This window comes from Alternaria atra (genome assembly GCF_907166805.1).
Source record: "Alternaria atra isolate CS162 genome assembly, contig: 29, whole genome shotgun sequence".
Lineage (NCBI taxonomy): Eukaryota > Fungi > Ascomycota > Dothideomycetes > Pleosporales > Pleosporaceae > Alternaria > Alternaria atra.
In genome coordinates, this window is record NW_025091327.1 from 2,199,134 (window position 1) to 2,223,487 (window position 24,354).

Genomic DNA, 24,354 nt, shown 5'->3' on the forward strand with positions numbered 1-24,354 from the left:
ATCAAACGGAATTCGTCTCGATGGTATGCCTCAAGGCAGGATATATCGGAGTTGGCATTGGTTTAACAAAGAATGTGTGAGGTTTCGCGATCAATGCTCTGATGGGGCCAAGATGGGTACCATGCCCGCGGTAGGATCCTCTCATGCTAAGCGGTTGACAAGGTTTCGTGGCCGCTGGACGTCAGCCTCGGACCAGGTGTCCACCGATCTTACGTGTAGTGCCCATATACCGCATATCCAAGTTGACGGCCTAGTCTGACCTGAGCAAGGCGAAGGATTAATGCCTTCGTACAATCGAATTGCGCCCCACCTGCTCAGACGTGCAAGACTGAGAGCGCAAGATCAACATGAGCCAGTTGAAGGAGGCTGCAGCCGATCGAGAATGACGGAGACGTCGTGCTTCCTAGGTGCAGGCCATGCCTCTGCAGCTGGAATCGAGGCTTGATGAAGCACCAATTAAGTCATTGAATCGGCGACTCTTCGTAAAGGAAGCAAATTCCTTCGGTCGCTGATTGGCTCAAAACCTCGGCTCCGCTTGGACCAGCAAAAAGGCGTCTTCCGGGACTTGGCCGGAGCAAGGCTGAACAAGGAAAAAGACGAGAGCAAAGGGCGGTAGATGCTGATGCTACCTTGCCAGAAGCATCTGGAGGTGTGTACTGACGTCGGATGATGATGCGATGTGAATTGTCAATGTCTAGGTTCGGTGTTGCGAGATTCGGTCGCCAGCCGGAACTTCTAAATAGGAAAAGCATGATCAAGCCATGAACCACAACAGCTCGCTCCCCCTAGCAAGGCCGCAACCCTCCGCGCTCTTGGATGTGCAGTTCGTCGCGAGGCGGAATGATCCGAGCAGGGTTTTGGCGGCATCCTTCGTTCCTTTTGATTATCTGGCTCAACTGGCCCAAAACCTGGACCAGCTCTACAGGGTCCCATGGCCTGATTCGCCATGGCCTCAGCACAAGTCGTTCAGCCTGAGGCAGCAGATCCAATAAGCACCCAGCTCGCCAGCTTGCCGTTTATAGCGTGGCTTGCAGCTCAAGGCTCGCCCACTCACGATGGGAAACGAGGCTGACTGCGCCATTCCAGCCTCGTGCGCACTCCACTGGGCCCAGCGAAAATCGGGATATCTTGCTGCCTGGCCCCCCCGCGCTTCCCTGATCGACTTGGAAACACATTACACGTCCCTAGTACCCCAGGATTACACTTGCCATTCTCTAAACCTGTCGGATTTAGCTGCCGTTAGAGCGATAATACTCGCCCCACCAAGCGAGCCTCCCCTGACGTTTAACTGTATCGGACCGCAGGCCAGAATCGCACAGAACAACAGGATTTCAGCCTGGCCGGATCCTATCTGGACACAATTGAGCACCTTCAAGTTTATGCCTCCAACAAGAACCAGAGCCAGGATGAAAGAAGCTGCGCCGACCACTACCTTTACCGTCACGGATACCAAAGCTAGCGAACCAATAGAGCCAGCCCCGGCACCAAGGGAAACCATTGTGACAGCACCGAGCGTTGAGACCACACCTACCACTTCACCGACATTCGAAGCGGGTTCCAAACCCCCATCTCGCAGAGTATTGCGACTAAAGTGTCCGGTGTGTTCAGACTATCCCGATGGCTTCCGCAGTGAGCATGAACTGCGACGTCATACCAACCGTGTGCACAAAAAAGCACGTAAAGTCTGGGTGACCATCGACACTTCACCCGACAAGTCGTTTCTCGCCAACTGTAAAGCATGCCAGACCGGGAAGAGGTATAACGAATGTTACAATGCCGCAAGCCACCTCCGACGCATGCATTTCCACCCTCATAAACGCGGGGAGAGGAAGATGACTGCAGCAGAGGCTCGACGAGGCGGAAAGCCTGGAGACTTGGATCCTCCCATGGAGGTGCTCAAAGCCAACTGGTTGCGAGAAGTGGACGAAATAATTGGAGAAGAGAATTCACCTACCGAGGACGATGCAGCGAGTATGTCCTTGTCGCCGACTCAGACCATGCCCACAGGGCAGCTACAGCCACAGCCGCAGCCTCAGATTACTCCCAACAAGGCTGGAGCAAAGGCACCGCCGACACCAACCACGCCCTCCACTCGGTCGATGGCGATAGATAGCATAGTTGAGAAGCAGGACGCTGCATGAAGGCGAAGCTTATACTAGATGGTGGGCGAGGGCAACTGTCCAACCGTGTTCTCGTACGGCGAGATAAATCATGGGTCTTCAAATAAACAGCCCGGCAAACATACCCGATCGGACCGTGTCCTCTGGCACAACTCGCTCTGCAGCTGCAGCGACTGGTTCGCTCGATAGAGTGGGCCTGGGCTCAAGTCCATGCTCGCTCGTCGAGAATACCCATCAGAAGGGAGTGCGCTACTTTGAATGTTGAAGTGAAATTGGGGCGGGAAAATTATTTTGGCGTTGATGAGGTTGACGATCCGATATGTCACCAGGCTGTGATTGTTTAGCCGTAACGGCACGGTCTTTGCGTGAGTTGCTAGATGGCAGCGAGGTTCAAGTATGACACCTACCATGCTTAGCAGACGATTACGAAAAGATAGGGTTGTTCTTCGTCTATCTGCGTTGTGAGCTATTTGCTTCTGCATTCATAGTGTCGAGTGCAATACATAGGAATGTATGAACATGAGGCTGCGAGTAAGAAGTCTGATGGATATAACGAAATTCGAACCAACTTGATTGCCAGGAGAAGGAGGGGTATGAGTAGGTCAAAATTTGATGTGAGGTGCAATTAAGATATATGTCGATCAACGAAGGGGTAGTGGCGGATCAGTACATCCGACTCAAATGGGCTCGTGCGCAATAGTCTGAGTGCTGCATCGTGAATCCTTCGAAGCCAACACACCATTGTTGCAGCGACCACGAGGTATGTCTCTGCCGTGTCTGTCATATGCCAATGTCCGTTTCTGCAATGGGGCAGGCAATTTATATAGCGAAGCTGATGGTCTTGTCTAGCTGCATAATTCTACGTGCGTACGCCGTCGCCTGTTATGCGCTTCGTCGCTTTTCGATAGCTTTAGCCCTACCCGCGGAGTCTAAGATCTTGCAATGGCTGTGTCGCCTGCATGCCCTAAACGTATCACGATTCGCTACCGCCGCAAAGAGAGTGCGTATCACTCACAAAGTATATTGTAGAACACAAGGTAGGGATTGGGGCTTCAGGACCCATACCGTAAAACCATGTCTTTTCGCCGGGCATATGGTAATTTCGTCAACCTGGGAAGGCTGTACAGCATCCCACCTTGGGGTTCTGTACCTGCTTTCGGCCTGTCCAGGCCGCAGTATAACTCTGTAAATTTGGGCGTCCTCTACGCCCGCAGCAAATCCAAGTACCCCACTGGATATGCATACTTTGAGGATGGGTCTGTTTTCATACTTCCTTTCGCATGGCTACCTCACGATGCCTTCGAAGCGCGTATGAAGATAGCTGCGCAGTTCGTAAGTGGGCCTACACCGAAGATGCAGGAGATCCGCAAGGAAAACCCGCACGCGAAGCGCTTCATTATAATCAAGTAGGCAACATACCCCACCGTTTGCATGTTCATGCTAACGAGACTATCAGCAAGGACACGAAACGGTTGCGCGAAAACACATTTCGCATTCTAGCTCGCAACGCTCAGGATGGACAGAGAGTCTCGGTCGTCGATCCACCCTTCGAAAATGTCGAGTTAGCCCTTGACCCCACCGAAGGCCGCCCGATCTCCGCACGCTTCAACGACGCTCCTCAGTTGAAATACGAACACAGACTACGGAACAGCGAGGCTCTGGAGACGTTCCGGGGTACACTGGTCGATGGCGTCTTGCAGCCCAACGTTCGCCTGGGAAATGGTCTGCGCTTGTCGCTCAAGCCAGAGATTCTGAAGCCTCAGATAACAGAAAAGAGGCGGGCGCGGAACCACGAGGCCAATAGGCTTCGTGAAAGCGTTGGCTTACCCCCAAAGGCACCGGCAAAGCTGCTAGATTCGCTGGGCATGCGGTCCTTGAGAGATCGACCTCTGCCTCCAAGGGTCGACAAGCCAAAGCCTTCTCCAAGAGCATCGCCCCGAGATCGCGATCTAGAGCTTCGAGAAGCCCAACTGGCTCAGAGAGAGCGCGAGCTCATCAAATTACAACAGGCGCTCCTGCGGCAGACTATGCGCAATCGGAGTACCCCGCCGCGTCAAGAGAGGCATCCTCGTTCTCCACCTCGCGATGACAGCTACTCGAACACGTATCGAACGCGCGAACCGACCGAAGCACGCACTTCTACCGAGCATGACACAACAACTGCGGATATCGAAGCAAGGAAAAAGGCACTCGAACAAGACGAAGAGCTGCTACGGTACAAGCGCAAGGCGTGGCTTCTTGAGCAAAAGCTTGCCTATGCCACCACGCGAAGTCCTCCACGCAGGCACAGGGGTCATCAGTATGACACGGAAGTGCAAGAGCATCATGTACAATATTCTCCTGTTTATCCATCAGAACAAGAAAATGTGCCAGATACGCAGCAGGACAACGACGGCGTCCCTGACGGCTTTGCACTGGACAATTCATCGTCGACTGAAGCTCTGGAACACCTGAGATCTCGCATCCAGCTTCCTACGAGACGAACGATACGCTCACATGGGACACCACGCTGAACGATCATATCTTGTCACCACCTGTTCAATGTCTGTGGGCATGATTATGCCATAACTAGATGAAACCTTTACGAACACCGCGCCACTCTAGTCGTTGAAGAGATGACTTTGTACGATAGACACGCCGATTTGCACATCATTGTACTATATTCAACTAGCATATGATACCCTGTACAAACAGCAAATAGATCCAATGACACTAGACTCGGTTTTCTTCGGTTTTACCTTGACGCTCATTGCTATTTTTGCGAATCCTTCTCCTCGGAACTTGCCTTCTTGTTGGACTCGCGAAGACGAGGTGGCGTGATAACAACTCACCTGTCGCCCTTTCGTGGATCCATACAGCGAGACCCCATACAAACGGTAATAGATCTGATGCCACTAGACCCAATCTATTATGTTTTGTCTTCACAATTGTTGTTGCTACATATGCATGTTTTCCTTTGCGGAACTTGCCTTACCGTTGATCCTACGAAGACGAGATGGTGTGCTAAGAGCTTCAACTGCACCTCTTCCGTTGTTGCATATGGCGGAACAATGTGTGGTAGTGTGCTTGATGGTTTGGTACAGTACCCGATTCGAAGGATGATCCAGTTTCATTCCATCGGTCTTACCTAAGATATGCTATAGACCAGATGTGTGGTAAGATAACCGAACGAAGAAAACATAGCAAAGCTTATCGGCACCGCGTCCACTTCCCCGAACGGCCGCTTGAACAATCGATAATGACATGTGAAAGAATCTGCGGAGACCAGAAAAGTAAAGAATGTGTTCACCAGTGCATTGGAATCGACGTATAGATGGGTGGGTGGGCGGTTGCATGTACGTTTTGATATTGGTTATTTGTTATTCGTTATTTGGGTAGGGTATCTTCATGCCACCTCTTGGTAGACAGTTTGGTACAACAAACAGTGTTTGGAGAACAAAAGAGAAGGAAACGAGCGCCAGTCCAACGCCTACGCTTTCCATGCGAAAGAGAAGATAGTGTACACTTGGTATCGTGAAATGTTAGAAAATTAGTGTGACCACGCCAAGTTGTGCTCATTGTGGCCCCCGGTTGTAGTCGTCACTCCAGTCCTTCGATCGTGGTAGTCCCGCGTCAAAGTCCTTGTCCTCGGCAGTCTCCACCTGCACACTTGTCTCCGTGACAATGTTGATGCCGTTACTCGAAACCGTGTTTTTGAGGATCGAATCTGCTGATCCTGTCCGCGTGGGACTCTCGTCCTCGTGTAGCGTATCTTCATGCCGTGACCGTAATGCATGACTGCGCCCGCGGCGGTGATCGACTATTCGCGACATCCTGTTGCTGCCACCTACTATGGTGACGGTACGCGCAGTAGTGGATGTGAGGGCTTCTTTGCCACTCAAGGACTGTAGACCGTAACGGTCGTCGTCGCCTGGACGTGCTGCGTTGGTGAGTGTCGCACTGACGGTCCTGTTGTAATGCCCTGTACTTAGATCTCCAGATACTAAAATTCGTCTTGTCAAGGCATATAGCAGCGCATCAATCCAACCGCATGATGTGAGGAGACAGCCGGCGATGATGAAGAAGAGATCTGGCGGGTCCGTACCGGTCATTGCTACCATGCGACCCACTGCTATGGGCAACGTGAGCACGACGTACACAAAGGGGTACATGACCATGAACTTCGTGGCACGTGTGAGCTTGCTAGTGTCGTTTGCGATGATGCTTCGTATGCGACCGCGTAAATGGAAGAAGACATGTGCGTAGATGATGATGGTGCCGAATTCAATAATGAAAATCCAGAGGTAGTGCAACCAGAGTCGTTCGTTTTGGAAGTCGCTTGAAACCCAACACTATACAGAGTCAGTGTCCATCTCATTTGTTGATAGAAGAGAGACATACCCATCCTGCAGCGCGAGCGAAGTATCGACCCTGGTAGATGGCTGGCCCAAGTACCGTGAGAATCAATGCAAAGAGCCAGATTAAGAGGATCGATAGCACAAACCATTTGTATGGCAGTTTGTATCCTTTGACCACGCCCAGCCAGGTGTGTATCGCGATTGCGAGAACGAAAAAGCCGCTTGCGACATCTCTGCATATAGGTGTACATTGTCAGTGCATGCCTCATATGTCTATCTTGTGGGGAAATGCTTACCCAATCTGCAAGAACCAGGCCTGCAGGAAACATGCGCCGGTGCGTGGTTCGATCTTGTTGACTCGGAGCCAGTGGAAGGATATAGAGAATGCGATTGATTGTTGTAGGTCGGCGATTAAAAGGTTGTAAATGAGAATGACATATTGGTTGTATCCGACGTATTGCCTGTAATGTCTCCGCCAGGATATCATCCGCTGTGTAATGAATCCGAGCAAAGCCGTGACTGAGATTAAGCTCATCGTGGCGCATATAGCGAGTGGTATAAGCCCCGCCCTGTAGACGGGGGTGAGCGGGTCCATACTGTACATGTCCTCTGTAGAGTGTCGCTTTTCGAGAGAGCGTTCATGTAGAACAGAGGTTATGTCGGTCATGTCGTAGGGCGCCATAGTTGCAACGGAAGGTCGTAACCGAGTTTCGAGCGGCCCGATAGGATGTGCGGAAGTAGTTGTGTTTTCAACACATCAAGACAGCATGGTTGGTAAGGCGGAAAATGTCGAATCTGCTCGTGACGAAGCCGTCTCAGTCTCGTTCCCTTCAGAGGTCCAGTTACAGCTCCACGGTTTGTCGACTGCCAATCAGGGTGCTACTGTGCTACAGTCGTACGTTGATTGATCGAACAGGTCGGAAATAACTGGTGGTTTGGGGCTTGGCTTGCTATATACACAAAGGAGTGATCAACACTAGAGGCATTATCCGTAAGAGTGATCCACAACTTGGGGTATGTGCAAAGGATATAGGAAATAATGACAATAGATGACAGCAACTAGTTGGGGTGGAGTAGTACGCCTGATATGAATGGAACACTCGAAAGGAAGGAGATCGTCCAACTGACTTCTATACAGGGCCAGGCGGATATGCAGGTGCACCAGACGCGGCATGTTGACGGCGTGGACGGGTCCTAGACGATCGCTTAAGCTCCTCAGCACGCTACAGCTGCAGGGTTGATGAGTGTAAAGTTCGACATGGGCCAATGCATCCGTCCCCTGTCCATCAGCCAGTGTGTTGCCAGCCGAGCGGACGCCCAAATATTGAGTCGAGGTACTCCTCTGATACGGGGAAAAGACTAGAGAAGCGGGTCGTACTCTGGGCTCCCAGGTGAGCTCCACTACTTCAACGTAGACAGGTTGGGCGCTCCCTGTCAGGAAGAAGGGTAAACTTTGCAGACATGGCAATGCTGTCGCGTGTGAGTTTCAAGCGGTACAGGACGGAAAAGAACAACAGCCTGCCACCACGTGGAGCACGCCCCTGTCATGCCTCCGAATGATCATCAGGGTCAGCAATGCCTGCACAGGGGCCAGGAGCGACAATGATTCGCAAGGCCTAACAGCGATGCCAGCCGTGGTCTCGCCATATTATGTGCGTTCGCAAATCTTGCGCAATTTGTTCCCTGAACGCCATGGTTGGTCTTTGATGAGGCGTTCGCCTCTGAGAACTGCGCCGCAGCTTGTTCGGTCCGGATTCCTTTTCGACGAGTCGTCCAACCTCAGCTGCGTCTACGCGACATTGGCGACTTCTTTTTTGCCGTGGTCAGTTGCGGGGGAGCGTCTTGTACAGTTAGGCGACTGTGGAGGATGCGACGCTAGATGGATGCCTACTAACCGCTTGCGCTTCTAGCAGCTACTAGCCAAGGGGCTGATTGTTGGAGAAAGTCCACCCCTTGACATTACGCGGCCCGAAGTGACATGTCTCTCCTCGCGCTGCCCGGCGGGTACATTCATTTGACACACCGTTATTCAAGCCAGTTCCTTAAGCCCACGAGTCGCGCGGTAACTGACTGCCGCCTCCAAAGTACCAAGAACTGCCGTGACTGATCCAACACGGACGACGGGAGAAATAACAGATACTTGTGCCATCCCGAAAACCAGGCTACATCGCTGACATGATCGAAGCGTGGAGTATGTGTTCGCATGTATACTTGCCCGCCTCCAAATCGCAGCCACAACGCGCCAATGTTCCAGTCCTGTTGGTCAGAGTAAGATCAGGGCTGGTACATGAACCGCCTTGATGCGTTCCAGAATTTTCTGGTGCAACCGCTGCGCCGCGGAACGATCATCTGTTGTTGGAAGACGATAGACAGGCTCACACTCCTCTTCCTCGACCGCCACATGCGATTGTTTCGCATTGGTGAAACAGCGTTCCTGCATAGAAGTCTCCTGCGCATGACACCGCCATCCAAGTTCAGAAGTAGCACCGTCATCCGTCCGGCTGGCATATACAGACTATGTAATCCGCTTCCACTACCAAGGCATGTAAATGGTGAGGACGGCAGGGATCACATGCTTGGACAGGTTCTCGGGTCGTCATGCAGCGCGCCTGAGTTCTTATTTAAGGTTTTGCCATCTGGAAACCTGGTCTGCAGTAACAGAGTCAATTGATAGTACCCCAGACTTGGCTTCCTCCATACCAAGGGTTGCATGAAGTTAAGGAGCGAACTGGGAGGCACGACCGAATTTCGCTCTGCACCTGGCGCTCGATCCAGATGACCCGTAGGGCCGGTAGCAATTTAATATAATTGAGGTCGAGACCAAGGGAAGCTACAAGGTACCTCGAGTTTACCCCGCAAGCCGAGCAACAGCGGGGCTGTATCCCTCATTGGACCTAGTACGTCATGAAGCGATGCGCGAAACCTGAACGTTTGGAACGTGTCCCGCCTGTCACTTCTCAAGCGCCAATCGTAGCCAGATCATGGCTATACTGACGCCACTTATGGTGGTCGAACTTCGTCTGTACTTATATCCGAACTAGTCCGGAGCTTCGATACGGGAACGGAAGAGCTGACTGCGTCAAGCCATCAACAAAGGAAGAGCGAAGGGGCTCGACACAACAATGTAACTTGTTCGCCTCGTCCTAGGTCCGAGCCGGCAACGATTGGTGAGCCCGAAGTACTTCCAGTATCCAACAGGCGGCACAATATTAGCCGGTCAGCCAATCTCTCATCCAAGGTTCGTTCGTATCTGCAAGCCGCCTTAACGACCTTCGGGATGGCGCCAGACACAACGGCCGTAAACCAAGATTTGGCATGGCGCCAAGTGGCCTGCTTATAGCCGTCATGCACCTCCAGAAAATGAAGAACGTCTGTTGTTCCTCCACATTCCGTCTCGGCCAGAAGCGTCCTACTTCGATACCCTAGATCTGGTCAACTGTATTCCATCGATGGTGCTACTCATAACGACGCCCATTGCGCACAGTTCCTACATAATTCGGCATAAAGCACGCAGAGAGTCAGCTCGGGTTCCAAACACTGCTCCAGTCACTGTTCACTACTACAAGTACGCACTAGTACAAGTATAACAAACCCTTCAGCGCTGTAGTCGAACTGAAAATCCAACAGGAACTTGCTACGCCTGAGCGTAGGCTCAGCTATGCACCAATCGAACTTGCTATATGCCCCACCAACACACGACAAGCAATCCACATGTACACCATTACATCTCGCGTAATAGCTATATTAGAAGTTTGTGTCAAGTGCTATAGTTGAAGTAAGCTTCAGTCGGGGCTGATGCAGTTTTGCGGCGCACAATCTGCACTATTGTGGCGTCATCCAAACGAATAACCGCGCACGCGAAGTAGATCATGCAACTCAATGCATATATCCCTTTGTCGTGCGCAACCCACTGGTCGGATGTTTACTACTGCCGATGTACTGGAACTATACAAAGCGTCGGTGTGAAAGGTTTAGTGTTGTCACCATAGCCAATGCGCGACACCCTCGAGGTAAGCTCCAGCTTTACTACAGTCTGTGCTTACACAATACATGTCTAGAACTTCTAGGAAGGTCCAGATGAATCATCCAACCGATCGAAGCATTACTGTGATATGCCAATGACGCATGCACACATCACTACTCGAGGGTCGCTCCAAGACTCTGAGATAGTCGCTTGTAGCATCGCCATATCTTTTGCGCAAGGAGACAGAATGGCTAGGATGTGTTTCGTGTTAACTTTTGTCTGTGTACCATTGTGCACTGTACAATACTTGTAGAGTTGATTCACAAAAGCGGAAGTCTATTGAGTTTGGTGCGGTAAATCTCATGGTTGTTAGTGTACCTGAATCGAGATAACGTCATTGCAGCTGTCGTGAACATAGCGCGAATTGAGTGAATTTTGTGGTGGTACTGAACATCCGTCCAAGAGTTCAACGGTCGGTCGCGCCTTCTCAATGATAGGGCTGGACGCAGACCGACGCTAACCGGATGCGGTAGCGTGTTTTGGAGTTGTTTGGCCGCGGCCTTTGAGCCCAACCGCGACCACATTGAACGATATCATACCTACCAGCGCACCCGTCTTCTTACTAATGTATAATCTACGGACCCCATGAAACGTCACGAATACGAAGATTCCCCCCGGACCTGCGAAAATGGCAACGAAAGACGAGACGACGCGCACGCGCACCGATCGAATCAAGGCGGACTTACGGTCAATCTCCACATGCACAAATGCCACAGCGACTGCACTTCAGGACTTGCTGTCAAAAAAGGAAGAGGATGCACCACAAAAGGAGAATGTTAGAGCCAAAGTTCAGCCTCCCGCACGGAGGAGAGGCGCGACAGCAACGGCTGCGGCGTCAGCGGATATCACAAAGCAGAAGAACTCAACCCTTGCGCCCAAGGAGAAGTACATACTAGCGACTGAGGTCGCCAACACGACGCTTCAGACGCTCGCCGATGCGCTGAAGAAGCCACAACCTGTAATTGCTGCCCGTCCCCCTACCAAATCGAAGCCAACGCCTGCCGAAAATGCGCGCAAGCCTGCGAGACCGCGACTCGGTCATACAACGAGCTCCTCTGTGTCACAAAAGCCTCTTAGGGAACGGTCCGTCTCGCAAATCAACAACTCACCTGAAAAACGCGTCCCTCGGCGGTCATCTTCCTATTCTTCCTTCCTCTCACCAGGTCCAGACCCTGGCCTTCTCGCAACAGCCGAATGCGCAAGAACCGCATTTGCATATTTGGGTACACCAGAGGCACAAAAGGTTTTGGGGAAGGACTCGCAAGAACTACAGTACGAAAATGGTGTGCTCGTGCTTATTGGAAAGCTCGTCGCACTGGGCCTAGACAATATAGCAGTCAAAGAGTTGAGAGGATTGAAAAGGAAGTTGGAGAGATATCTTGGGCAGGATACGGGGAGAGAGGAGCCCAAGTCTGGCCTACAGCAACAACTACAGGGAACTGCAGAGAAAGAGAGCCTTGCCTCCCTTCTCGACTTTGCAGCGATCGACCTAAAGAGCCCTGCTGTGCCACTAGTAGCGAACTTGCAAATATACACGTTGCGCATCATCGCAAAGCTGAAGAGGCCTCGGACTGTTGAAGCCACTTGGGAGTTTCTAAAAATGACCAACCCTTCGTCGCCAGCGAACCTGCTCTTGCATACTGCGAAGACTTCGAACGGCCAAGCGAAGGCAGCGAGACAGCTCGAGTCACTGGCACAGACGGTTCTCTCCCTATGTCCGAGCATATCGACCGCAGAAGACGCAAACAATCTACAACCATCTGCGGAGACCGTGTTCCTGTTACAGCACCTGGCTTTCAGCATTCGAAAGAAGTGGTGGAGTCTTGTCAAGCATCAAGCCAATGTAGACCGGGAGCTTTCCGAACCGTTTACGAAATGTTTAGTTGCTTTCGCCCGCAGATCGCAGCTCAGCCCAACTAAGAAGTACAAACTCGCCGAGACCTTGTACGTTGACTTGGCAGGGTTCCCAGGCGAGCCCAGTTCACTGGCGGCAGCAAACAAGACTCTCTCCTCTCTTGCGCAAGCTGCGGACTTGTCTGATCAGGCTCTTCGATGGCTGGGGTCGTCAAAAGAGACGACGAGCTCCAATACGTCCGCAGCAAAGCAAACAACACGCGCGATACGAGTCGCCACAATCACTCTCGAGGCATACGTGAAAGGAGAGAAGAAATCGGACTTAGACGAGACCATCACCACTGCACTTCGGATCTTGGATGGAGCTTTGGGTGGATCAATGTCTGATTTGGAGACTTTGTTCGCTGAAGTGAATGCACTGCGACGCGCAGCAACACGATTACTTATCACAAGCATGTCGAAAGCTACAGAAAGCTCTGAGAGCACTTCAACCGAACAGCATGCCGTACCCATCATTGCAGCTAGTGTACATTTCTTTGCCAGATTCCTCGGAACTGCATCGTCAAGTGAAACAGACACAAAGTCGCAAAACCGAAAACAGGAACGAGTAGCTCTTGCCTGGAAATGTGCCAAGAGTGTGGTTGACTCTTTGATGGCATGTTGCAAGCAAACAATAAAGACACTAGACCAATGGAAGGAGTTGGATACTATCCTCCAGGAATGCTCACATATCATACGTCGGTTTGAAGAAGAGATCGGACACGGTACACTCTCTGGTGAAGAGAACATCTCCCTCGTGGGCGCGTATATGGTCAAGCTATCAAACGCATACTGGTCTTTGTATCTGCAGCTACGAAGAGCGCGCTGCAAACCCGAAGCTCTTGTTGTAGCTATGCAGCGCTCAATCGACCTTGTGCAATCTCGTTCGCCACCCGAGAGAGAAAGCGGACTCCTGTCAATGAAGCTGGAAAACTTGGGCGAGACCTTGGAGGATTTGAACCATATCGATAGCTCTCGTAACGCTTTCCGACAATGCATTCGAAGTCATCTCACCGACAATGTGCTGCAGCAGCTTTCGGAGAAGACGTCAACATCCTCCTTGCACATTGTGTTCAGTAGTGAGGGACCGTTTAATGCTCTCGTTCGGGTATTGAAGACATTGCATCACTCCTTCGTCACATCTGGTCCTCAGGAGGCAGGCGAAGTAGCTTTCTACGACGATGATGAGCTAGAACCAGGAACTAGAGGAGCCATTTTGGAGTTACAGCTTGGCTTCTACCTACGAACTTTGGCTAAGAATCGACAGTGGGACTCAAGCCTTGACCAGTCAATACGTATTCTGGTAGAAAGACTGCGACAGGTTTACGTGGCAGAAACTTATCCGATTCGACGTCTCAGACTCTTTGTCACGCTTCTTCAGCTCTCTCAACAGAACCCGCAGATATTGTCTCAGGAGTCAACGCCCTTTAACGCCACAGATGATGGTGAGATGCAAACAGCATGTGGTGAAGACGAAGCATTAGGACGCTATCAAGTTCATCTAAAAGCGCTTCGCGACCTTAAGTCTTCGATGCAGCAGTCTTCTCCTCCCACATTGACCTTCCAACAGTGTTTCGCAACGTGGGAGTCACTCGTTAGCTCTACCTCCGCATGGGAGGCACTCACAGATCGTGTCGAGAATACTGAATCCTGGCTGCAAGATCTCCAAGTATGCCTTGAATACCTCAACGCGAAAGGAGAGGAGTATCTTGCATTACCCCTTCTGCATCTTCTGGTTAAGATTCTGGAGCTTCAGAACGGGTCCGATGCATCCGAGCTCACCGCCACGTTATGTGCCCTCGGCCTGCAGTTTCTTCACCTTGGGTATACCGGTAAAGCAGGGTTAGCTCTAGCCAGGGCCGAGACGTTGATCGAACGCCCGACTTCATCTGTGGAGGTCAAGTTGCAATGGCACATGGCATACGCCGAGTATCTTGTGGCTATTGGGAACACCACAAAATGGTATGTAACGAAGTGAATCATGTTGACGAAAGCATATTAACAATCCGTAGCTTGACTACGATGACCAATGCTCAATCTCTTGCGCTCAACGATCGCCAATTCATGGATCTTGCAAAGCCCACAACGACGCTCTCCGGCAGATTGCGATTCAACAAGATAGTGGCGGCTGCCGCTTATGTCCAGTCGCTTCTCGCCACAGCTACAGGATCATACAAGGCAGCAGCTCGGCATGCGAGGCAGTGCGTGACAATCAATCGCCGCATTTGGGCCGCCCTCGAATCACGGGCTAGCGCGAAGAAGATAACACCTGTGCAGAATGCGGAACCTGTCGCGCCTATTGTCATGTCTGTAACACATGATGCTCTCAACGGACCTGACTTCTGGCACCTGGTTCCTGCGTTGTATCGGGCACTAATGCAGCAATCTCAGATTTTCGCCCACCAAGGTCTATTGCATGAAGCCATCCATGTTGCTGAACAAGCTGAGAAGGTTGCTGCAGCTACAGGATCTGCAACTCTGATCACAGACAATGCCAGCTGGCGCGCTGACTGTTGGGCTCAGAGCGGCAGGTCTGACAAGGCCGAGACGATCCTCAAATCTCTGAGTCCTTATCTTTCCCGGAAATGCCTGTCTACTGCAGGTTATCATTCAGCCGTGGCTAGGATGCATCACTGGAACGGTCAATATGAGCAGGAGATACAGTCTTACGACTGCATGGAGAAACTCCTCGAAGAGCTGAGTTCGCCATCGTACATCAAGACTCTAGAAACTTTCTCGCCCTCGGTCGACGCGCTTGCGGATCAGGTCTCGTCTATGACCTTGGAGACCACGGAGAATATCAAGAAGCCGGCCATAAGAGGTCGCAAAGCTGCAGTAAAGGCTGCACCGCGAGCAGCCATAAGAACTACCGCCAGCGCTCGCGCCAAGGCCACGGAAGTAGTTGCAAAGACTGTTCCAAGGACCAAACGTCAAGCGGGAAAGCCCACAGCCTTGGAAACACCCAGTATAACCGACCAGTGTTCTGCGCTACACGTGTTCCAGGCGAGCATGAGAGACCGAGCTGTCCTAGCGAACCTACTCCACGATGATCTCGCAAAAGCCCTGAGTATTCTTGGTGAAGCGGAGCAGCTCCAGACCGGGCTAAACCAGGAGGTGTCACACATGTGGGCTATCTTCAAAGCGAAGCTCGCACAGAGCGCAAAGCAAATTGCTGAAGACTTCACCGTGAACACTCTACCAGAGTCGACCATTGCTTTCCCTGCTTTTGGTCTCGACACCGCAACGACCAAGAAGGGTGCTCTCGCAACTTCAGCTACTACTAAAAGTGGTCGAGCAAAAAAGCAAACCAAGGTGGATTTCATGGACACGCTTCGTGACGCACGTGCACGGCTAGTTGAAGCACACTCCCTGTGTGCTACTAATGGATCAAACCATCTCTTTCGTCAAACCTCCATGGCGTTGGGTCATGTCACTGTGTTGATGTCGGCAGTCTCGGGAACAGAGCTGCCAGGCTCGCTCCACCCATTGTACGCGGCATACATGAGCGAACTTCCCAAAGTCAATGCCTTGCGGCTTGTGCAAGAGTCGACAGAGGCGGAGAAGGAGCAGCTCTCGCGTGATGATTGTTTGCGATGGCCAACCTCTGACCCGTCACATTTTGCCTTCAGCTCGGTATCCAGTTTCCAAAAAGAGTATGTTGACATCATCCCAGAAACCTGGTCTGCTGTATCGCTGGCGCTTAGTGAGGCACGCGATGAGTTGTTCATCACCCGATTTGAGAGTGGCATGTCCCCGTTCGTGTTACGCCTTCCGCTTGCCCGTCACGCTTCCCGCGAGATGGATGAAGAAGAGTTTTCTTTTGAGGATGGGAAGAGGGATTTTGATGAGATCGTCGAGCTCAGTGATTTCAGTACTCGATCGGCCAAGGACATGACTTCCAGGGAAGCGAGACACCAGTGGTGGGCTGAACGTGAGGCCCTCGACACCCGGCTTCGCGAGCTTCTAATCAACATGGAAAACATCTGGCTCGGTGGCTTCAAAGGTATTTTCTCACAACACGAAAGACAGCCAGCTCTTCTTGCTCGATTCCGGAAGTCATTGGAGGATGTACTCAACGAACACCTGCCATCTCGTAGGAAGAAGAGCACCCAGAAGCGACCAGTGCTGGATACACGAGTACTGGAATTGTTCATTGGGCTAGGCGACGCTACCAATGAGGACCTTGATCTGGACGAAGCGCTGATGGACCTCATATACTTTGTTGTGGATATCCTTCAATTCAACGGCGAACGCAATGCATACGACGAGCTCGACTTTGACGCAATGGTCGTGGAGACGCATGAAGCGTTACGCGCGTATCACAGCGCGTCCCATAAGCTTGAGGCTGCCTCTCGTCATACGATACTCATCTTAGACAACAACTTGCATGCGTTCCCATGGGAGTCGCTGCCTTGTCTTGAACAATTTTCTATCTCGCGATTGCCTTCCCTTGCCGCTCTTCGCGAGCGAATACTTTCTGCTCGATCTTCAGCAACTCTGCAAGATGCTGCCCCGGGCCATTACATATCTACAAGTACGGGAGGTACAAGCATGTTAAATCCGTCGGGAGACTTGGCCCATACCTCAAAAACCATCAAACCACGTCTAGACGAACTTGCAGGTTCTTGGAATCACATTGCCAACCGCCCGCCGTCAGAGAAAGAGTTTGAAGACTCGCTGCGAGAGAAAGACTTGGTTTTGTACTTTGGTCATGGCAGCGGTGCACAATACGTCAAGTCGAAATCGGTGCGTCGTCTGTATCCCGGTGAACAGGATGAAGGGGAACGAAAACCAGGCTGTGCGACCACGCTACTTTTTGGCTGCTCGTCTGTACATCTTACCGAAAATGGCATTTTCGAACCTTCGGGTATGCTTGCTTCGTATCTCACCGCCGGCGCGCCAGCAGTACTTGGCATGTTGTGGGACGTTACTGACAAGGATTGCGATCGCTTCGCCATTAAAGCAGGGGAACTATGGGGACTGTGGCCTGAGGCACAAGAAGACACACCGCCGTCCAAGACGCCTGCGAAAACTCCTGCGAAGAAGGGCAAAGGCAAGAGTAGAGTTGCGCAGTTGGTTGACGAGGTAGAGGGTGTGAGGAGTGCGGAGAGTGCAAAAAAGGGAAAAAAGTCTGCGAAGCTTGCAGATGATCATGTAAATGTGGGGGAGAACAGGCAACGGGGAATTGGATTAGATGAGGCGGTGCGAGATGCGAGAAAAGCTTGTTACTTGCGGTATCTGAATGGGGCTGCTGCTGTTGTATACGGAATTCCAGTATATCTGGACTAGTGTAGCAAGGTGAAATGAGGCGACTACAGAAGAAACCAACGAATAGAGTACGCGAGACTTCCATGTTTTGATAAGCACAATAGAAGATCTTTCCAATTCGGTCTCGATCAGTAAACTTTATTATGACGCGCGGCTGCTTTCTCACGGAAGCAACTCCGATGGTCTCATGACAGGACAAGGCCACGGTTTCTGTCAACGGAAGCGACATGATCATGCGATCTTCGCATCCTCGGAACTCCACAATCTCCAGCGCGTCAATACGTCCGCTACAGTTTCCAGTCTTGTTCGCAACGACGTCGAAAGCAATGGCCGAACGTCCGGCCAGGTCAGGGTCATCTCGAAAGCGTGCGCTCGTGAGCTGCGACCGCTGCAAAACCCGACGGGCACGGTGCATTCGCGAGAATGCCGAGGTGCCTTGTGCGGACTGCAAGGCGAACGGTGTAGTGTGTGAATCCAAGCTACCGCGTAAACAGAGGGTGTATGGCAGTGTGGAGACGCTCAGCCTACGCTACAGAGCTCTTGAGTCGCTAGTCAAAGGGCTTTTTCCAGATGAGAATGTTCAGGATACAGAGACCCTGTTCAAGATCGCCACGGCAAGCAACATAGCGATGCCGGCGAGCGACGACTATACACCTGCAGATATCTTCAGCAATGGCAGTAGCGACAGACTGGCGTCTTCTTCGGAACAGCAACAACAGCAGCATCGGTCGTTGCAAACACCACCTGTTGCCCAGTCCACATACTTGGGCCCACACACTACTACATATCCCCTGCACTCTGCTCACCGCACATCTTCCTTGTCTACAAGCAAAGAGCGCCTACGCCAACCTGCTTCCGTAACTCAACAAGTATCTTCCCAGATAGAAGAGGTCATTCGCACAAATCGAGGCGCCTCGCATTATTTCGGTCCTTCCAGTAGCTTCCGGCTTGCAACAACTATACGGGCACTCGCGTCCCGGTGGAAAGCCGTATCTGGTGCAGACTTTCCTGGACTCCGGTCGTTCACCTCAAATCCTTCGAGTCGATCTGGGTCAGCTCTGAAACGCAGTAGCACAAACCCTTCAGAAGACGAGTTTGCCATACCCACGTCTAGCCAGCGCCCCAATTCGAGCCATGGAAGTCGGAAGAGATCCCGGACTGAGATGGAGGCATCGGATGATGCGTCGCAACTTCAGGATAGCACTTCACGTCTAGATACAATTGGTGATTTGATTCCTCCCAAACATATCACTGACGCCCTGGTAGCAGTCTACTTTGATCAGATCCACATGTACTTTCCCCTGTTCAATAGAACCATGTTTCAGATGCAACTGGAAGCTACATACTCACGGAAGGGCGAATCCATTGACGAATGCAAGGACATGGGATGGCTAATTTCACTAGCCTTGGTCTTGTCTTTCGGTTGCCAACAATCAAAAGCAAATGATGTCGACCAAATGCAAGCACTTCGCCGCAAGCTTGTCATTTTCGCCAAAACCTACTTTCGTGTACTTTTGACGGCGACGCGTTTGGAAAACGTCCAGGCCCTTGTCCTTCTCAACATGCACCATCACAACGTCGGACAGAAGAGCAGCTCATGGCTACTGATAGGTCTTGCTGCGCGCATGGTACGTTACTTACTGCACAGTGTGTTTGCCCTCTGTTGACATGTAGCGCTAGGCAATTACCATGGGAATGCATCGCGATAGCTCGAATTTACACTTTGAACCCATCGAACGAAACGTGCGCCGACAAGTCTGGTGGTCCATCTACGTATTCGAAAAGATACTGTGTGGAATATTGGGTCGTCCAACAGTGATTGACGACCGAGAGACATCGATGAAGGTTCCTGATGTACCAATGCTCGAGCAAACGCGCATCACCGCAGTTTTCATGAACCTCTGCTCCGATCTCGTATCTATATCGTACCGTATCCGACAACGTGCCTACTTTGACAAGACCTCGTCCGAAGAACGTTCGCCGACGCTGGCTGTTGCCATGACCCTACTTCGCGAATGCGACAACTTCTACGCAAATATCCCTCCGCACATGTCCCTAGATCAGGCACCAGGAGGTACAGACCTGAAAGCAATGATACTGTTGCTGCACATGTACTACTACTATACACGCTGTGTCATCTCCCGAGACTTTCTCATACAGAAAGTTGAGAGCAACGTCTGCTTCTTGGAAAACAAAGCATTTCAAGCTTCTGAAGATTGGCCGACAACTCTGATACTTGCGGAGGACTGTGTTGAGTCGGTGCACAAGAGCCTCCAATGCATCACGATTGGCATCGATCTTGGGATCTTCGAGATTATTGGTTACTCGTGGCTAGACTTTTTCTTCGTATTCCACGCCGTCTTGATTGTATGCGCCGACTTCCTTGCTCGACCCAAAGTTCAAACAGATTCACCTAAGGACATCGAGCGCAAAGCGACTGTGCGTACTGTGCTTGCTCAGGTCCGCGGAATGCAGCAGAAGCTCCCGTCCACATACAAGACCCTCGGTCAGATTGCGCTGCAATTGGCCAGAATAACGGGTGTCAGTCAAGATATGGATTCACCAACTATACTAGATGCACCACCCGATGCGTCACTGGAGGCTGTAGTGGACATGCTGCATGATGAAAGGAACGAACATGCCGACATACTTGACATAGGAGGCGATTGGTATACGGATGCGACAGCAGATTTAGGCTTGGATTTCTTCGATCTGAGTCAAGCGACGCATCCAGTGACATTTCCCGTTATGGACCCTCCAACACGTTCTGATAATGCGGGTGATCCAGCAGGCGACCCAACGGGTGACGTAGTGGACGACTGGACAAACAGGGCGCTAAAGGGGATGCACACCCTATGAACGCGATATCACGGGTTACACTCCAAGTAAACTGTATGAAAATATTTATCTTGCCGTCATGAATGGTCTTTGAAGCGCAGATGACATCATCAAATAGCGTGGTGTCGAGGTTTAAGGAGCTCTTGGCGATGCACGATCGTCCGATAGCCGCAGTCAGTCAAGATCGGCCCAAACCGCATTAGGATTTCATGACGCATTTATTCACAATTGATGTCGTGACAGCTGCAGACAAATACAGGTCCGCGGTAGCTCGCGTTGCTTGCAATATGTTGCATAAGTGCTGAGCCTTTTATTTCGATGCCACATTCGCAAGATACAGAGCCTATTCTACCCACCACGAATATGGCAGGCGGCAACAACAAGAATGGAAAGAAGAAGGTGCTTGTTGTGGGAGCTGGCGCGGCTGGTACGTTGAATGCGCTTTTTGGTATTGATGGTCGCTAATTGGAAGCAGGAATGTCAGCCGCTCACCACCTTTCTGAACATCCCGACAAATTCGACGTTACTCTTATCGATGCAGTAGATTATTGTGGTGGCCAGGCCTTTTCCATTGGAGTCGACAAGGAACGCCATGGAGCTGACTGGCTAAACCAAGGTGTTCAGGGTGGAAGCTATATTTTCCACCACACCATGACAATGTTCGCAAGACAAGGCCACCATGCGGACCCGGTAAACCTCCAAGTTTCGTTTGGCAAAGACGACATCTTCTGGACTAACGTCTTTCCAACCGAGCTTCTTGCGCGACATCAGAAGGAAATCAGGAAGTTTCACACCATGCTTAAGATTGTTCGCTGGTTTGAGATTTTCTTCGCATTGATCCCGATCAAGATCCTTTTCAAGATGTTCTGGTTTTCTGAAGAGTTCACCAACACTGTCGCCATGCCCATGATAGCACTTTTCCTGGGAACCGGAAACGAAACGCCAAATGTACCAAGCATCATTCTCGAACGACTCGTCACCAGTCCAACGTACGGAATGTGGTATCCGGGAGATAAGCACAGTGTTGCTAGCAATCTGCCGCCCATGGTTGTGTTCCCCAAGTTCAGCGAGTTTTATGAGCGCTGGAGGCAAGATCTGCTCAAGCGCGGTGTCAATGTTAGGCTATCAACGGAGATTACGCGAGTAATGAAGCGAGACAAGACCGGAGTTACCGTAAGGCTGATCAAGCGTACTCCGATGCCTGATGCGCACAACCCCAACAGTGTTAATGTGCCATACGACAACGACCACAATGCCGATCCAGATGCACAGGAAAAGGAAGAGCACTATGACGAACTGATTCTCTGCGTGCTCGCCGACACAGCAAAGCGTATCTTGGAACCCACAGCCTCCTTCCGCGAGAAGAAGGTCCTTGGCTCCGCCAAGTTCTCTGATGACATCACTGTCACCCACTGGGATACCGACTATATGCACAAGCACTACGAGAACTTCTACGACCCAAACAAAGCCGTTACAAAGCTTTCCAACATCGACCAAACTGCGCGCAACACGATGGCTGAGAAGTCATTCAAGCCAATGTACTACATCAAAATGTATCCCCAGGATCGATCAAAACTCGAGATGTGCTTTGACTGCACAAACTACCAAAGTCAATTCCCTCCGGAAGTTCCCTTTGAAAAGCACATCTTCCAGACTATTTATCTGAATAAGGCACGAGACAGCCATTTATGGAGCATCGATGAGATCAACAAGGATAAAATTATTCGCAAGGATTGGTGGCACCAGTTATGCCATTCCTGGACGCATTACGCTTTCGTAGTCCCGTGGATGTGGCTTCTGCAAGGTCGGAAACATACTCGTTTTGCTGCGGCGTGGACTCTCATCAATGCTCACGAGGTTGCTGTCATGAGCGGCATTGCTGCGGCTGTTGATCTTGGTGCGCAGTACCCCGCTGATCTTGAACGCGACAAGTTTGCTTTCTTGAGCTTCAGGTTGTATTACCTACTGGCTTATGGAAAGTGGTATAGTCGGAAGGCGACCAAGAAGACGAAGGAGGGACCGGGTAAGGACTGGGCGAGTGGTCTTTACGGCAGCGTATATCGTGGTCCAGGTGTGAGTGATATTGATCGGTTGCAGTGGAGAGAGGAGAACGATGTGCAAGATGTGCCCATCAAGTATGGATTCCCGACTGACAGTGGGAAGCGATAAACCTTGAAACGGGAGGTGGAGAGGGACGACTCAGCATCATGAATATCTGGAGGACTGATGCAGCCTAATCAACTATAATCATAATACACTTCGCTACATATACATCGCTGGTCTGTTCGTATATCACGTTTGAATCCATACCAAATGTTCGGCGAATACAATGCATACCTTGATAACAACGTCCGGCTGTCCACCAGCCCTTAACTCCGTCTCCGTCTCAAACTCCGCCAAGTCCCTGCATATCAGCGAACACTTAACTCCATATTCTCCACAAAAGAAGTATGTAAGCATGATGTCGTTGCTGGAAGTATAAGTACTTCCTCTTGGCAACATCTCCCATACCAGAATCGACAACGAGTCTCGAGCTAATCACTCTTCTCACACAACATGTCTTCCAAAACCCCTCTCAACGTCGTTTTCGGCTGTATGACCTTTGGCCGCGAAGGTGAAGAACAAGTCCGCACCTCAAACCTAGAAGATTGCGCATCTATCCTGGATACGTTCCAATCCTACGGCCATAGCGAAGTTGACACGAGTCGTTTCTACGGCGTGAGCATCACCTCTCACTCATGACCAGACTTTGCCGCTAACAAAACTAGGATGGCTCATCAGAAGAATACCTCCAGAAACTAGGCTGGCAGAAGAGAGGCTTAACAATGGATACCAAATTCTTTCCCAACGTTGCAGGCTTCTTCGGACGTGCACAAACGCATTCCAGGATGGAGGATATGCGCAAGAGTCTGGATGAAAGTCTGGCTGCTCTCGGAGGTGAGCAGGTGGATCTGTGGTATCTCCATGGTCCAGATCGTACTGTGCCACTTGAAGAAACCGCGAAAGCAGTCAACGATCTTCAAAGAGAGGGCAAATTCAAGCGATGGGGTGTGAGTAACTTCATGTCTTGGGAAGGTATGTTAACCACTTTTCAACTCGCTTTATCCCATGTATAACTTGTTGATCTTTTCTATAAACAGTCGCAGCGCTATGTGAGATCTGCAAAGCAAATGGATACCAATTGCCTAGTGTATACCAAGGTGTGTACAATGCTCTTCACCGCAGCATCGAACACGAACTCCTCCCTTGCCTGCGCAAGTACAATATGTCCTTTTACGCATTCAATCCATTAGCAGGCGGATGGTTGACCTCGCGGTACAAGCGCGATATGAACGACAGCACCATTGAATCTGGCAGTCGTTTTGATCCAAATCGTGAGTTACCGCCTCACCCTTGTGTCGTAACAAGGGTCGGATATTTGGTGTCTAACATTTCACAGGTATGCAAGGGAAGATGTACCGCGCGCGTTACTGGAACGACGAGTTCTTCACTGCAATCGAGGGCTTGCGCTCCGAGCTGCCAGATGGCCAGACGGAGAGCGAGACAGCGCTTAGGTGGATGATGCACCACAGTCAGCTGAAGAAAGAGTTTGGTGATAAAGTGATTATTGGAGCGAGTAGTAAGGAGCAGTTGGAGATGAACCTCAAGGATTTTGAAAAGGGGGCGTTGGACGAGAAGGTTGTGAAAGCATTGGATCAGGGTTGGGCTGGTACTCGTGGAGTCACTTGGAAGTACTTTCACTAGGGTTGAGGCTTGCGGTCGAGGATGTGAAATATGGATGACAGACCAGCTGAACCAAGGGTTTCCCGTGGGGAACGTGTGCTGTGAACCGAAGTCCAGTCACAATCAAGACGGTGAACCATAGTTAGTGAAC

At 51.1% G+C, this 24,354-nt stretch overlaps 7 protein-coding genes across 7 annotated transcripts; 6 read left to right on the forward strand and 1 right to left on the reverse strand.

Moving 5' to 3' along the window:
* Nucleotides 1–1,406: 1,406 nt before the first annotated feature.
* ALTATR162_LOCUS9056 (uncharacterized protein) lies at nt 1,407–2,141 on the forward strand (the record flags this gene model as incomplete). Its single annotated transcript, XM_043316689.1, has 1 exon — nt 1,407–2,141. One exon carries the CDS (start codon nt 1,407–1,409, stop codon nt 2,139–2,141), a length of 735 nt encoding a protein of 244 aa, XP_043172624.1.
* Nucleotides 2,142–3,194: 1,053 nt separating this feature from the next.
* On the forward strand, nt 3,195–4,633 carry ALTATR162_LOCUS9057 (uncharacterized protein; the record flags this gene model as incomplete). The annotated part of the gene is made up of 2 exons (XM_043316690.1): nt 3,195–3,526; nt 3,577–4,633. The coding sequence occupies 2 exons, from the start codon at nt 3,195–3,197 to the stop codon at nt 4,631–4,633; spliced, it is 1,389 nt and encodes a 462-aa protein (XP_043172625.1).
* A 1,041-nt stretch (nt 4,634–5,674) lies between these two features.
* Nucleotides 5,675–7,139, reverse strand: ALTATR162_LOCUS9058 (uncharacterized protein; the record flags this gene model as incomplete). Its single annotated transcript, XM_043316691.1, has 3 exons — nt 5,675–6,451; nt 6,501–6,690; nt 6,754–7,139. The coding sequence occupies 3 exons, from the start codon at nt 7,137–7,139 to the stop codon at nt 5,675–5,677; spliced, it is 1,353 nt and encodes a 450-aa protein (XP_043172626.1).
* Nucleotides 7,140–9,906: 2,767 nt separating this feature from the next.
* ALTATR162_LOCUS9059 (uncharacterized protein) lies at nt 9,907–10,193 on the forward strand (the record flags this gene model as incomplete). The annotated part of the gene is made up of 2 exons (XM_043316692.1): nt 9,907–10,022; nt 10,085–10,193. The coding sequence occupies 2 exons, from the start codon at nt 9,907–9,909 to the stop codon at nt 10,191–10,193; spliced, it is 225 nt and encodes a 74-aa protein (XP_043172627.1).
* Nucleotides 10,194–11,109: 916 nt separating this feature from the next.
* On the forward strand, nt 11,110–20,501 carry ALTATR162_LOCUS9060 (uncharacterized protein; the record flags this gene model as incomplete). The annotated part of the gene is made up of 4 exons (XM_043316693.1): nt 11,110–14,336; nt 14,387–17,528; nt 18,137–19,270; nt 19,323–20,501. The coding sequence occupies 4 exons, from the start codon at nt 11,110–11,112 to the stop codon at nt 20,499–20,501; spliced, it is 8,682 nt and encodes a 2,893-aa protein (XP_043172628.1).
* Nucleotides 20,502–20,843: 342 nt separating this feature from the next.
* Nucleotides 20,844–22,649, forward strand: ALTATR162_LOCUS9061 (uncharacterized protein; the record flags this gene model as incomplete). The annotated part of the gene is made up of 2 exons (XM_043316694.1): nt 20,844–20,907; nt 20,956–22,649. 2 exons carry the CDS (start codon nt 20,844–20,846, stop codon nt 22,647–22,649), a joined length of 1,758 nt encoding a protein of 585 aa, XP_043172629.1.
* A 387-nt stretch (nt 22,650–23,036) lies between these two features.
* On the forward strand, nt 23,037–24,224 carry ALTATR162_LOCUS9062 (uncharacterized protein; the record flags this gene model as incomplete). The annotated part of the gene is made up of 4 exons (XM_043316695.1): nt 23,037–23,198; nt 23,249–23,555; nt 23,621–23,854; nt 23,920–24,224. The coding sequence occupies 4 exons, from the start codon at nt 23,037–23,039 to the stop codon at nt 24,222–24,224; spliced, it is 1,008 nt and encodes a 335-aa protein (XP_043172630.1).
* Nucleotides 24,225–24,354: the final 130 nt, after the last annotated feature.